This window comes from Echinops telfairi, unplaced genomic scaffold (genome assembly GCF_000313985.2).
Source record: "Echinops telfairi isolate 266 unplaced genomic scaffold, ASM31398v2 ScPeMD7_7458;HRSCAF=8496, whole genome shotgun sequence".
Classification (NCBI taxonomy): Eukaryota; Metazoa; Chordata; class Mammalia; order Afrosoricida; family Tenrecidae; genus Echinops; species Echinops telfairi.
In genome coordinates, this window is record NW_022111358.1 from 5,397,892 (window position 1) to 5,412,172 (window position 14,281).

General features: G+C 42.7%; 1 protein-coding gene across 1 annotated transcript in view; it reads right to left on the reverse strand.

Moving 5' to 3' along the window:
- Positions 1-238: 238 nt before the first annotated feature.
- The window catches only part of NLK (nemo like kinase), a 155,717-nt gene continuing 141,674 nt past the window's right edge, over positions 239-14,281 (reverse strand). Inside the window, exons 8-11 of the mRNA XM_045299775.1 lie at positions 13,499-13,585; positions 5,183-5,381; positions 4,302-4,395; positions 239-2,104 (exon numbers count right to left, since the gene is read on the reverse strand). Coding sequence (XP_045155710.1) covers positions 2,050-2,104; positions 4,302-4,395; positions 5,183-5,381; positions 13,499-13,585 — 435 coding nt within the window. The 3' untranslated portion in view covers positions 239-2,049. The remainder of the gene's footprint in view (positions 2,105-4,301; positions 4,396-5,182; positions 5,382-13,498; positions 13,586-14,281) is intronic.

Below are 14,281 nucleotides of genomic sequence, written 5' to 3' on the forward strand. Positions count from 1 at the left end.
CATATGGGTGGGCTCTACTAGCTTTAGGAATTCTACATTTTTGAACAAGGGGTTCTTAGCTTAAAAAAAAAACAACACTACAGGATCAGAGATGACAATGACGTCCACATCGTTTATACAAACCACACCGCCTTGGATATTAGGGAAATAAGTTGTCCGTCTGTTTTGGCCATTAGCCAAGTTTCTACCAAGATTTAAAGCAACCAAGGAAAGAGAGTGAAATCACACAGAGGAAGCATCTTTTTCAAATGTCACATTTAATGTTTTCACCACTGTACTTCAAATCTACATTGTACAAAGTGACCAGTGAGTGTGCCACGGTAATTGACCAACCTCTGAGATTGTACCTTTCACACCAGTGTCTTCTTGGGCTCTTTTGATACTAACACGTTTCTCATTCAAGTGAATTGAAATGCTTCAGCTGGGTTGATTCTCAGGAGCCTCATAAAAAAAAAACAAAGATATTGCACCATCTTTGTTTAGTAATTCAACGTTGGTTTCTTTCACAGCAATAATTACTTCATTGAAGTTAAAACTTCCAAACATAACTTATTAAGAGTCTTCAAATTCAGCTCAGATCACTCAAGATGAAACTCTCTGCTAGATACAGATAACTTACAATAACTTTAACAGTTAGTTGTCCAGAACACACACCAAGGTTTTTCCCTAGACCAATTATAAGACGATCCGTTAGTATACCTTGTACAGGTGAAAAACAATCTTCAATTTTCTTGTCTTTTTTTTTAATATAAAAGTTGGAAGGGACATTCAAGTTTCAAGTCTCCACATTGAACTTAAAAAAAAAAAATCATCATCATCATCATCATCAGCATGTGGAGGTAAACAAGCCAAGTTGTATAACTCCAGGAGGTAGAGGCCTTCAATTTGCATCCATATATACATATGCACAGAAGAATTCAGTGTTCCAACAGAAACAAGTTTGTCCGAAAGGAATGAGCTATTGACGACTGTGACATTTCCAGACCCCCAGCTCTGCCTGAGGACAGACACAGTTGACATCACTCCCTATGTGCCTTTTTGTGTGTGGCTTTCGTTTTTTATTTTTTTTGAATCTGTTTTTGTCTTTAAATATTTTTTTTCAAAAAAAAAAAAAAAAAGAAAAAAAGTTTTTATTAAACTGTCCAGTGCAGGAAAAGTCTCACAAAACTTCACAGACCTGAAATGTGCAAGCTAGTTCTCTGTGTACAGCGATCGATGTTGGGATTCTTTTGAAATTAGTCCAGAAATGAACTATTTACACACATGAAAGATGCATGCCTTGGGGTTCTTTTATGTAAGAAAGAGCAGAAAAACTTCTAATAAAAATAGATTAAATATATATATATATATTTATACTGGGGAAGGGGGGAAAAAGTTTCACCTCTCCTAGTCACAAACGCATTCTCTCTACCCAAAACATTTGATTTGAGACAGCACACATCACCATCACGGTGCTAATGAAGCTAATCATAGGGCCTGATCATGAGGTGGCATGCCTCGACCCTTCCCCCCCAAGGACAGCCATGACCAGCTCATGTGGCTCCAGGATTGGTCGCAGACAAGGTCTCTACATGTTTCGGATTTAGAAAATCCCAAATCTTCAGGAATGGCTCAAATATCAAAATGTGTGACTGTCATGTGTGTTTATATGTGTGTGTGTGTCTGTGTGTGTGTGAACAATCTCACTTCATTAAAAAAAAAGAAACAAACAAACAAACAAACAAAAAACCCCAACAGAAACATAAAACCCCAGACTCCCAAATTTGGTTCAGTTCTCGTTTGTTCTGCGTGAGCCATAACAGCTGCACTGAATTCATACAACATGTGCAACTCTGGGGAAAATAGGTTCCTAAAAGCACAACCACTTTACAAGATTAAAAGTCTAGTAACATTTCTAAATATCATTCATATCATACAAGTAGTGGTTGTTAATTTAAAACTTCATTAGTAAAATTACAGTACAGGCATGATTAACCTCCAGAATTGCAAATCCCAGACTCCAGTGGAAAGCTACATTACATCTTCAGTAGTACATATTCTCTTCCACCGTCACTCCCACACCAGGGGCGAGGGGGGCATCTCAGACGGCTGGGCAACAGTGGAACTGGAAGGAGAGGAGAGAGACGGTGAGATCAGGGGTGCAGCCTAGAGCTGACACTCAGGGTGGACCCTAAAATAACCATTGAGATGGGCCTGGGCTTGGACTCTGGATTTCTCTTAACTTCTCAAAAGTGGCATTTGTTCCAAAATCGTTAAAAAAGATCTGCATCTATAGTGATGTTGTACAGCGGCTAATCTGAGAGGGCTTAATGGGAATGGGAAAATGCCATTACCTTCTATGTCCATCCTTCCAGGAACTTTTGGAAGCCCCATGATTCATCAACTCGGAAACCACTTGTTATTGACTGGCTGTGCAGGACTGAGCAAGCTCCCACATGTCCCACATATGCTAGGCCTATGCATCCTCAGTTAACTACATATGCTAGGCCTATGTGTCCTCAGTTAACCACATATGCTAGGCCTATGCGTCCTCAGTTAACCACACATGCTAGGCCTATGCATCTTCAGTTAACCACATATGCTAGGCCTATGTGTCCTCAGTTAACCACATATGCGAGGCCTATGCGTCCTCAGTTAACAAGGGACAGTGTGATTTCCAGGCCAGTGTGCTGAATACATGGAGATAATATCTATAAAGTGATTTGCACAGTATCTACTATAGGAAACAGAACATAGCAATTATAAATAATAACATCTATAACCAATCAGGGAAGACGACATTAAGGGATGCAGCATGAACCATTTAAATTCTGCCTCTGAAAACCCAGTCACTTAATTGGAGAGCTATTTTCAATGAGCCTCATAAGATTCTTCTATCATGTTTTAATGGACTAGACTGGCTAACAGTTATCATTTATTATCCACAGAGCTACAGTACCCATTACCAGACACCCCATGAGTATGTGTAATGTTGCTAAGGAGACTCTGAATTTTGAGGGGTGTGTGCAACTGATTTGCATCCCCAGGGCCCAGGATAATGAAGGACCTGCACCTGGGAAGTGACTTCATAACTGGCTCTGAGGGAAAGTAGAAAAACAGTATCATTTACAGCCCCAGGGAGGTAAAAAGGGCAACTTAATGCTTTCTACAGAAAGACGTAAGAAATGCAAGGCACATGATTTTAAAAACTCCAAACAAACAATGCTGACTTGTGTTCCAACAATTTCCATGCAGGAAAAGGACCGTGAGGGTGGGTGGAGGGCGGAGAAGCAGGAGACAGGAGGAGCAGAGGGCAGGCAGCCACGGGAGGGGGCAGAGCACGGTCGTTAACCAGTTATCCCGTAGATCCGAATCCACCTTTCTTTGTGCTCGCCCTTTGAGACATTGAAGCCGGACGCTGAGCACATTTCGCTGCTGCCACCTGGGTTGATGTTAGCTTTTGTCAGTAGAGGGCACGGCAAGGCAGCATTTGATAGCTAGGAACCAGAGGCTGGCGCTTCAGGGCCTGGCAAGATTCTCTGCGGTCCAGCAAGCCTCCTTGCAAGACCAGTGCCACGCTGTTGGCTTATTTCCTCGCCCCTTTGTGCTGTGGGTCCCCGTGGCAGCCCTGACCTCTCCTGAGAGGGAAGCTTTGGGTGCGCGGGAAGACTTCCAAGCTCCTTGTTCGCACTGCTCGGCCTACACTAGAGGAAGAAGTTGCGTTCTGCATTTGCTGTATCAAGACCCTCCAGATTTTTTTCTTGGACCCTTCTAGTAGGTAATTATTTTTCTACTCAACAGTTTCTGTTACTAAAAATTTCTGTTTTTATTACTGGTGTAGCTTTCCTATGAACTGGACCCTAAATGACCTAAGAGTTCTGGGAGAAGAGATCAAGAAAGGGGAGAACAAAGAGATACCAAGGCCGAGGGCCACTGGGGCTCAAAGTAGTTCGCAGTTCTTACACCAACTAAGCCTGCTGGTTTCTCCTCTAACCAGGCTGCACCAGCAGTCCACCTGTAAAAAAGAGGCACTGTCTTGCTGGCAGCTATTACTGTAACACCAGGGGCTGGGATGTGATGGGGCCTGAGGCGACCCTGGGTGACTTCAGGGTAGGTGGCTGCTACACCCCCGGCTGCAGCAGGAGCCCCATGTACATCTTCACGCAGCACAATGGTCCTCTGGGGGGAAAGCCTTCCCAGGAACCCCCAGTGCACTGGGGTCTTTCCTATTGTGTAACTGGATCTTTCGTACGCGGAGTAACAAAAGTCAGAGGCCCCCTTGAGTTCAAACAGCAGCGGCAGCATCACCGTCCCATAGTTACCTAATAAAGCTCTTGAAAGCAGCAGACTGCGGGTTGATGCAGAGAGGCACTCTGTTCCCTTTCTGCTGCTCCAGAATGAACCGGTGGATGATCTCTGCGGAGCAAAGACACACCATGTAACCCGCGTCCACCCGCAGGCCGGAGCAGCGGATGCTCACAGCGTCTCCCATTTGTTTCCTTACACCAGCACGTAAGCCGCCTACCAGGCCGCACCCAGCAGAACTGCCCACGGTCACCGGGACGGCCACCTGCTGGCAAAAGCAGCAGCAGCAGCAACAAAAATTCAACCAAACCAAACCAAAACCAGCCCTTCCATTACACAAATTAGAGGTCCATGGGGGGAGTAAAATGGTCTACAAACTGGAGGGTGATTCTCCAAAACTTGGCGCTGTGGGTGATCACACTGTCTTTTAAAAGAACACTTAACAAAAGTATTCAGAATTTGGCTGTCTGTACCCCTCATTTCCACCCGACCAGGACATTTTACAACTAAACTATCAAAAATTCCTTCCTCTTATCATTATCCAAGAAATGATGCCCTTGACTGGATCTTATCCTTCTTTAGATCTTGCCTGTGATATAAAAAGGAACTCTTATATTCTCCACTCTGTGACATTAAATCGAGGAGGATGCCCTCATTAAGAAAGACTGCTTTGAAAACAAGAACAAAATACGCAGTCCTCTGCTTGACCTTCCCCTGGATGTAATATTACGTCAGTATTTGTATACCACTTATAGCTTCTTTGGCATGTATGCCTTGGACAAGCAGCTGCATGCAAGATGATGAATTAAAGATAAGCAGGTGCTCTGGGCACCAGTCAGGGCTCAGAGTGCCAAAGAGTAGAAAATGCTACTGGTCAGAGGCTCATGAAGATACTCACCTTTAACCTGTCGAACAGAACTAAGGTTCTTCTCAAAAGTGTCATCAAATTTGGGGTTGGTGACGGGCTCAAAGTCACTGGTGTAAACTCTCCCAGTGGAGGTGGAAAAGCAGCATTCACACATGCAGGTGTGATAGCGGAGCCGCCCTTCATCTAGGTAGGGGTGGGCTAAGGCATCCTTAGCGGATATTCTTTTGGACTGCAATCAAAGCAAGAGACCAGCACACATCAGCACTACAGGTAAACACCACTGTCCACACAGGGTCTTTCTGAAGGCGCAGTCACTGCTTTACCCGGCTCGGCTGGCAGGTAACTGACAGCACCTCCTCTGTACAATGGGATAACTGAATTTAGAGGTAGGTAACACACCAGGAGAGGGAGCTTCACCACCCAGGCCTGTGAAGGACTGAGGGCCACCCTGCTAGCATAGGCAACAGTTCCTACCCTGAACCAGATGTACACAGACTCAGAAATGACAAATACCACGACCTTTAAAAATGTAACGCACTTTGAAAGGAGTAAGTTTACATTTTAAATAACAGCCCCTCATGTATTCTAAATATGTCCCATGCGTCTGTTCTCTTAGAATACCAAACAGACCAGGGCAGAAGCATGTCTGAAAGCTGGAGCTTGCGTGAGGCAGCGGATCTCGGTGAGGAGAGCAGCTCCCGCCACCTGGCTCAGCGGAGGACTGTAGGGTGCAGCCTGGGCCGGGGTCTCCTAGCACTTTGGATCTTAATTCCCAGTACACTAATTTCAGGTTTACATCCACCATACATGTTTTTTGAACTCATTATTTCATTTTTTTAAAAAAGAAAAAATGCCTCCCACTTAGCTTAGTGGACATATAAATACTATTGAGAGGAAGTGGGTTTTAAAGATTTAAAGATGGATTCAAGAGTACAGAGTGGAACAACAACTGTGACTTTGCCACTATTTCCATTATCACCAAGCACCTCACATAACACACACACACACACACACACACACACACACTCTCTCTCTCTCTCTCTCTCTCTCTCATTCTAAATAAAACTAAAAACACCTGGGTCATCCTCACTGGTTCTAACCCCGCAAATAATAAAATGTTTGTCTAGGGATCTAATAATTCAGGAAAGTTGAGGGTGAATGTGGCGCTGAAAGGTTTTTTAAGTGTTTTCCCCACCATGGCTATAGCATGGCTTATGCTGGTATGTTCTATGTCTACCAACCTGGATTTCACTACAGGGTTGGATTTAAGAGACGCTTTAGAGCAAAAAAAATAAAAATAAAAAGCATAGTAAGACCCTAGGCTCCAGTGTTCAGCTTTGTTTTATTTCGCAGAACAAATGAATGGCTCCTTAAAATTTTACTCATGCTTAAGCTGAAAAGCAAAGACCAACTTTAACTATGAATTTAAAATAAACTTCTTTGTTACCAGGTTATAAAATAAGAAGCGAAACACCAGGGCAAGTCACGGCACAGCTACCAGGGGTCTGGTTCTGACACGGGCGAGCTTACACCCAATGGAAAGCACCGCCCTGCTCTGGTTGGTTGCAGACAAGCAGTCTCACACTTGTCTGAGTCTCCTCAGGGCAAATCAAAACACGCGACTGGCTTCCGAGGGGATCAGGTGAGCCAGTTACATTCAAGGCAAAGATGTCAGTGACTGTTTTTCAGTTTTGGTGGATTTTCTAAAAGGACACAGGACAGTAACAGGGGCTTAATATGAAGAAGGGGTACGGAAACGGAAAATTGCACTGATGAGAAAAAGCCAAGGAAGGGTGCACCCAGGCATCTTTTTTTCATCACAGCAACGCACCTGCTCATTCTTCAAGGGCAGCAAGAGCTGCCCCGCGAATTTCACTGGGAGACCGGGTCCTGTCCAGCCTGCAGACTTCTTTTCCTTCCCTAAACCCAGAATGGACACAATTTGTGTCCCTCAAAGATGCTAAAACTCTCATTTTGATAGGGTGTAAGTGCGAAGGATGCAGAATTCTTCAGGGGAAGAGTTAGAGATGGAGGACATGTCAAGAAACAACTGCTTCACATTTGAATGATTTTGATTAATAAGGGTCTCTATGGGTTTTATAGCAATACTTTTGGACTCACCTTTGTATTATTTGTAGCCATTTTAAGTTTTAACAGTAAGTATGTAATTTTACATTAGGAGCCTTGGTAAGTGCTCAACTGAAAGACCGGTAGTTCGAACCCACTCAGTGGCTCGTGCGAGAAAGACCTGACTGCTGAGTGGGGACGTTAGGGTCAGAGGCTAGCTTCAAAAGGGCTCCAGGACAGAGAGCCATCTCCTGGGGATCAGGCACCACCCAACCTGGGAATGTCTTGGACGGAGCCGGCCTAAGCCCCTGCAGCTGCAGCTCCACCCCTCCCTCCGGGTTCCTCCTCCTGACCACTGGTAGGCGGGACTTCACCAACTCCTGGCTGGAGCCCAGGAATCTCGCCAGGAGCTCAAAACAAACTCCTTTTCCTTCTCTCTGGCCTAGCGTCAGTTGATCTTTGTGGAGAACCTAACGCGGGCTATGTGCTTCTGTGAAGACTACAGACCCCCAGACCGGCTATGGGGGTAGCTTTACTCTGTCACCGGAGTTGCTGTGTGGAACTACGATATAAGACACAGGAGTCCTGGGACAGTCCCATGCAAGCTGCTTCTGTGGAAAAATGACAGGTTCCCCTAGATTTATACTGGCCTTCTGACAAAAGTCAAACACCTCGCTTTCTTTTGTTTTAAAGTTTCCATTATCAATGCCTTTTATTATCATTTTCATTTGAGGTGTGCATGCGAAAGATACCATACCAAGTTATGCATTGACTGTAGTATTTATCATAAGATGCACAAAACCAAAAAGCGGATGGTTATAAAGGCTGTCTGTATGTGGTAAATCGAAAATGTTGTAAACCAGGGTCTGCCTGTATTATGACTAAATAGTGGTAAAAAGATACTCATACCTTCTTCCAGAGTTTACTGCTTTGTAAAAATAATGCTGGCCGAACTGGAAACACAGGGAACCCAGGGCGGATGAGCCCTACAGGACCAGTGGTGAGAGTGGCGATACTGGGAGCGTAGAGGGAGAGTGGGTTGGAAAGAGGGAACCAATTACAAGGATCTACATGTTACCTCCTCCCTGGGGGACGGACAACCGAAAAGTGGGTGAAGGGAGACGTCGGACAGGGCAATATATGACAAAATAATAATTTATAAATTATCAAGGGCTCATGAGGGAGTGGGGAGCGGGGAAGGAAGGGAAAAATGAGGACCTGATGCCGGGGGCTTAAGTGGAGAGGAAATGTTTTGAGAATGATGAGGGCAATGAATGTACAAATGCATTTTACACAATTGATGTATGTATGGATTGTGATAAGAGTTGTATGAGCCCCTAATAAAATGATTAAAAATAAATAAATAATGCTGGCCCAAAACAGATTATCCTGGTTTATACAAGTTTTGGATTTTCTCACAAAAAGTCTTAATTATTTTGAATTTTGAATTAATTTTTTTTTTACTAGGGGTATTGCTTACAGGACTGCAAAACCATGTGTTCAATGAAATTGTATAATAGAAAGTGTGTCTAAAAAAAAAAACCCTTCATGCATCACCATAATGAAAAATCAGGAAAATGAAATTTAACATTAAGATCTTACTAATATAGGTCAGTTAATAAATATGATTTGGCTATCAGGACTACATACTTTTAATATAAACAGGCTCTTCATGAGCCATTAGTAAACAGCTAAACCAAAAGATCTGCAAGTAGGAATATTATGTGATTTTAAAAAAAAGTAGGTGAAATGTCCTTAAAAGACAATGGTGATGTTTTTGTCAGTGGAAAAAGTAGATGATCTTGTCTAAAAGTAAAAATGTTCTAATAGGGCTATAATATGAAAGAAGCAGTAAAACAAAGAAACAAAAAATAAATAAATCAAGAACAATCCCACTGAGTTGATGCAGAGCTGCCCGGCAGGGTCTCTGGCTGTAAACCGTCCTGGAAGCAGGCTGCCACATGTGTCTCCTGTGCAGTGGCTGGTGGGATCGGCTGCCCACCTTCTAGTTGACAGCTGAGTACTTTATCTGCCGTGACACCAAGGGCTCGCAAAGAAGCAATGACATGGGTTAGTTTTCAAAGTGGGCTCAATGTTGTCACGTTTACTCACGAAGAAAAAACAAGCTTATACATTGTTCTGTGGATGTTTTAAATGAAGTAACAATAGAATTTGAGGGGTTTTTTTCTTATGAAACAAAGACAGTATTTTATACTCATATTACAGGTCCCCTTTTTCAGCAAAATATTCCATTAACTCTGAGTTTTTGTTCAAACACCTAGTCATTAATATTTGTTGTTGGCGGTCTCTAGGTGGCGCACACAGCTTGTGCTCGCCTGCTAAGCAAAAGGTTTGTGGTCAAACACACTGGGTGAGACCAGAGAGCTACTGGGTTTTGCCAACAGCCCAGAAAGCTTGGGCAGCTCTAGTCTGTAACTCCCGGGATGGCCTTGATTGGGTTGGAGTCAATTCAATGGCAACTAACAACTTACTGTATTGAGAAAGTATTACCAGCAGCTATTTATTGATTTTTGATACTTTTGACTTTAAAGAGTCCTACCTCACATGCATACACTGTCTCCTCTGACAACAGTGAATTCAGAATAGTCCAATTGCAGTTTCCTGGATGGCTATTACATAACAAAGGGCTTTCTTTCTTTCTTGACCTTATAAAAGGAAGGATGCATGGCAACAAATGTACAAATGTGCTCGACACAATGGACAGATGGATGGACTGTGATAAGAACTGTATGAGCCCCAATAAAATGATGGAAAAAACAAAAGCAAAAAAAAGAGGAAGGATACTAAAATAATTAGTATTATATTCTCTAGATATCTGACCAGCCCAGTATTGTAATTAATGAGAGCTATCCTGTTAATAAATTTTAAAAGCTCAGCTTTCCAGTGATCAATATAAATAAGTAAAATGGGTTAATATAATTATATTGTATTCTTCTCAAGGTAAGAGAAACATTCTGATCGGGGACAAGACTTTTTTTAAAACGGGAAAAAATATTCAGAGGAGCCGATATTAAGGGCTCAAGTAGAAGGCAAATGTTCTGAGAATGATGATGGCAACAAATGTACATATGTGCCTGGCACAATGTATGTATGTATGGATTGTGATAAGAATTGTACGAGCCTCCAATAACATGATTTAAAATAATAATAATAAAATGCAATAAATAAATAAAATGCCATCTTGAACAATGGGGGAAAATTCATTTCTTGGTTTAAATACAATTGTTAGTTGACATTTATAATGCATTTGTGAAATAATTTAAAGGCTCTTCACGGTTTCAAGGTAATGAAGGACTAAATGTACAAAAAGCAATTACTTATTATACCAAACCCTCTATAATATTGTGTTACTAAAAAGATCCAGAGTCCATGAATCCTATTATCTTCTGGTGGTTTCTGCTCTCCCCTTAGAGGTGCCTAAAAGACCTGCTACAAGTTAAAGACAGAGCAGAGGCGCCCGTGAGAAACAGCAGAAGACTGCAGCAAAGGCCTGGTCCTGTACTGACTGCGGTCGTCAGGGCTGCTAACACCGCCTCCAACAAACGCCTGCTCAGCTGAGCGGGGGAACTGGCTGAGTCGGCTTTCCACGAAGGTTTCAGTGCAGAAGCAGGCCATTCATGGCAGAAGAGTAACAAACAAGGCTAATTCCCTCAGATTAAAAGGACTAACCAAACCGATGTAATCATCGCTGATGTGCTATCGTTAACGGAACAAAACAGACACAAGCACACCTCCCTGCTTTCTTCTGGGCCCGCACAGCGCACTGTCACTGCGCCAATTCCCCCTCAGTGAGTCTGCAGACTAAGCGTATCCCAGGCTGTACTACTCTTCACAGGAGCAGACAGCCTCATCCAGAGGCGGGTGGGTTTGAAGCATCCATCGACTCTGTGGTCAGCCGTCCGAGGCTTACCCACAGCACCACCAGGGCCTCCACTACAATGTCTTGCCTTTTAAAATGAAAATGCAGTTATTATTATTATTATTTTTAATCATTTTATTGGGGACACTTATAGCTCTTATCACATCCACCCATTGTGTCAAACAAATCCGTACATATGATGCCACCATCATTTTCAATTTACTTGAGCCTTGATATCAGCTCATTTTCCCCCTCTCTCCCTCACGAACCCTTGATAATTTATAAATTATTACTTATTCAAGTCTTTTTTTTTCTTTTAAAAGTTATTTTATTGGGAGGGGAAAAATGAGGACCTAATGTCAGGGGTTTAAGTGGAGAGAAAATGTTTTGAGAAACGATGTACAAATGCGCTTTACACAACTGATGTGTGTATGGATTGGGATAACAGTTATATGAGCCCCTAATAAAATGTTAAAAAAAATTTTTATTTTATTGGGGGATCGTACAACTCTTATCACAATCCATCCATCCATCCATTGTGTCAAGCACATTTGTACATTTGTTGCTATCATCATTCTCAAAACATTTGCTTTCTACTTAAGCCTTTGGTATCAGCTCCTCGTTTTCCTTTCCCTCCCTCACCCTTGATAATTTATAAATTATTATTATTATTATTTTATGTCTTATACCAACTGCCTGTCTCCCTTCACCCACTTTTCTGTTGTCCACCCCCCTGGGAGGGGATTATATGTCGATCATTGTAATTGGTTTCCTCTTTCTCCCCCCACCTTCCCCTTACCCTCCTGGTATCACTACTCTCATTACTGGTCCTGAGGGGTTTATCTGTTCCGGATTCCCTGTGTTTCCAGCTCTGATCTGTACCAGTGTGCATGCTCTGGTCTAGCTGGATTTCGAGGAATACCGAAAATGTAGTTATTTTAAGTTCACTAAGACTCCATCTTCCTTCTTACCAAATACATTTACTTCTTCTTACAGCTAAATTTAATTTGTAACGAGGACCACACCAGAAATTTCATTTGATTAGGACCGGCAATCCCACTGCTAAGGAGTAAGGGACTGTACTGTACTTCCCAGGTGTATGCAACCTCTACAGGCCTCTCAGGAAGAGGGCTTGCTCTGAGACTCACGAAGTCACTGCCTTCAAGGCAGGGCTGGAACGTGAATGAGCTTGGGTTCTTCGAGAAAGCAAGTATCGTGCAGAGAGAATTTCGTAGAGGAGAAGTAGAGTCTGGCTTCCTAATCTAAGTAGGAAGTACTAACGAGAGTAAAACGATTTCTGACCTGTAAAAGTGAATTTTAATCCTGGGGCCTTTACAAAGTCCTCGGAGGGCCAACAGAAACTCTGGAACCTGTATTTTATAGAGTTGAACTACACACACAGGGCCTTCTGCATTACCACCACTGCCACAGTCCACGCGCAAATAGCTTGTCAAGGACGACGAAACAGCACACTAATGTTAGGTACAAAATCACCAGCACATTGAAGCAAATTTTGTGATCACAATGACCCTAAACTACAAGGAGACCGTGGGAGCAAGAGCGGTCATTTTGCTTTGCTTTCATTACCACCAAGCACTTCACATACAAGGGCATACGCGTGCGTGTACATACCCACACCCCCAAAAAACCCCACCTCATTTTGTACTCTGAGGCTCCTCAAATACTAAGATCTTGACCACTTCTCATAAAACCTTTTATGCTGATTTTATTCTGCGGTGGGGGAAGGTAGTACTGAGTTCTGTGAAAATCATAACCAGGTGAGAAAGTTAGTGTCTTCTGATCATGACGAGCGGTAACTTTATCTTTGCTCGTTTTGTGGTTCCTTCTAGCTTTAAATACCTGTTGGATTTTATATTTGATGTGTCAGTCCTCTGACACCAGACTTTTGCTTTTCTAAATGCTCCCCTTTTAAGCCTTCCTTTGATAATAGTTGCTGGCACAGAAATGAATAATAAGTAGTCCATAGGTAACTGCAAACACGAAAGGCTGGACTTACGGTACAATTAGCAGCATGTCCCAAAAGCATAAGTCCCAAAATGATAATTGCAAAAGCTGCCAGCTAAGCACCCCAAGATCACACATATCCTTATGCAATATGTTGGCAGGTCTCATCAAACAATTTTACCTTTGCTTATCCAAGGATTTGACTTAGTTTGGTGTCAAACTCCTTCTATGAATCTTAAGATGAGTAGGAAGAAAGGGGGCTCGTGTGTGTTAATCATCAACTTTCCGTGTGACGAGTGAGCACGACAATGACACACATGCCATTATGGTTTGAGGTCTATTTTTTGTCACTGCTCGTCGAATCAAATCTATGCTTTTTTTCTAAGAACGCATGTATTTTTAATTCCTAAAAAAGAAAAATAAACACTACTTACTGGATCAAAGACCAACATCCTGCAAAGGAGATGAACAGCTTCATGTGTAGCCTGGCTTGACAGGGTATAAAGTACAGGAAGAGATGGCTGCAAGGAGGGAAAAAAGAATGCCAAATATTGAAGTGAGTCTGGGAGCACATGCATATGCACAACATTGTCCAATAATGACCCGATAACTCCCCAGGCTCCAGCGAGCAACGTGGACAGAGAATTAGTGTTCCTCTCGTTAACCAAGCTTCAATCTTACACTCTATGATAACACATTGTAGGTCATCGCACACAGTGTAGGAAAGACAAAAATGAATCCTGTAGAAAATATGGTGTTTCCACTAGCGTTATCCCTGGATTCTTTTGGCAAGCATGCTTTGGGATGAGAGAAGAAAAGACCTTGGGCATCTTTCTTTTATTTTATGTTTTTTACTTCAATAGAGCACCAAGTCTCTATTAAACTAAAAAATTGGGACCTGAAAACATTAATATGACCGACTTTCTGTCAAGGAACAAGATGTCCCTTGGCCCAAGGACCTGGCTCATGGTTACTTGGTGTCCTGTGGCTTTCCAGCACTGTGATGCTCCCCCTACTGGGCCTCAGAAGGGAATGTTTGGATTTTTTTCCCTAATAATTTTATTAGGGGCTCATACAACCCTTATCACAATCCATATATACATCAAGTGTGTAAAGTGCATTTGTACATTCATTGCCCTCATCATTCTCAAAACATTTCCTCTCCACTAAAGCCCCCGGCATTAGGTCCTCATTTTTCCCCTCCCTCCCCGCTCCCC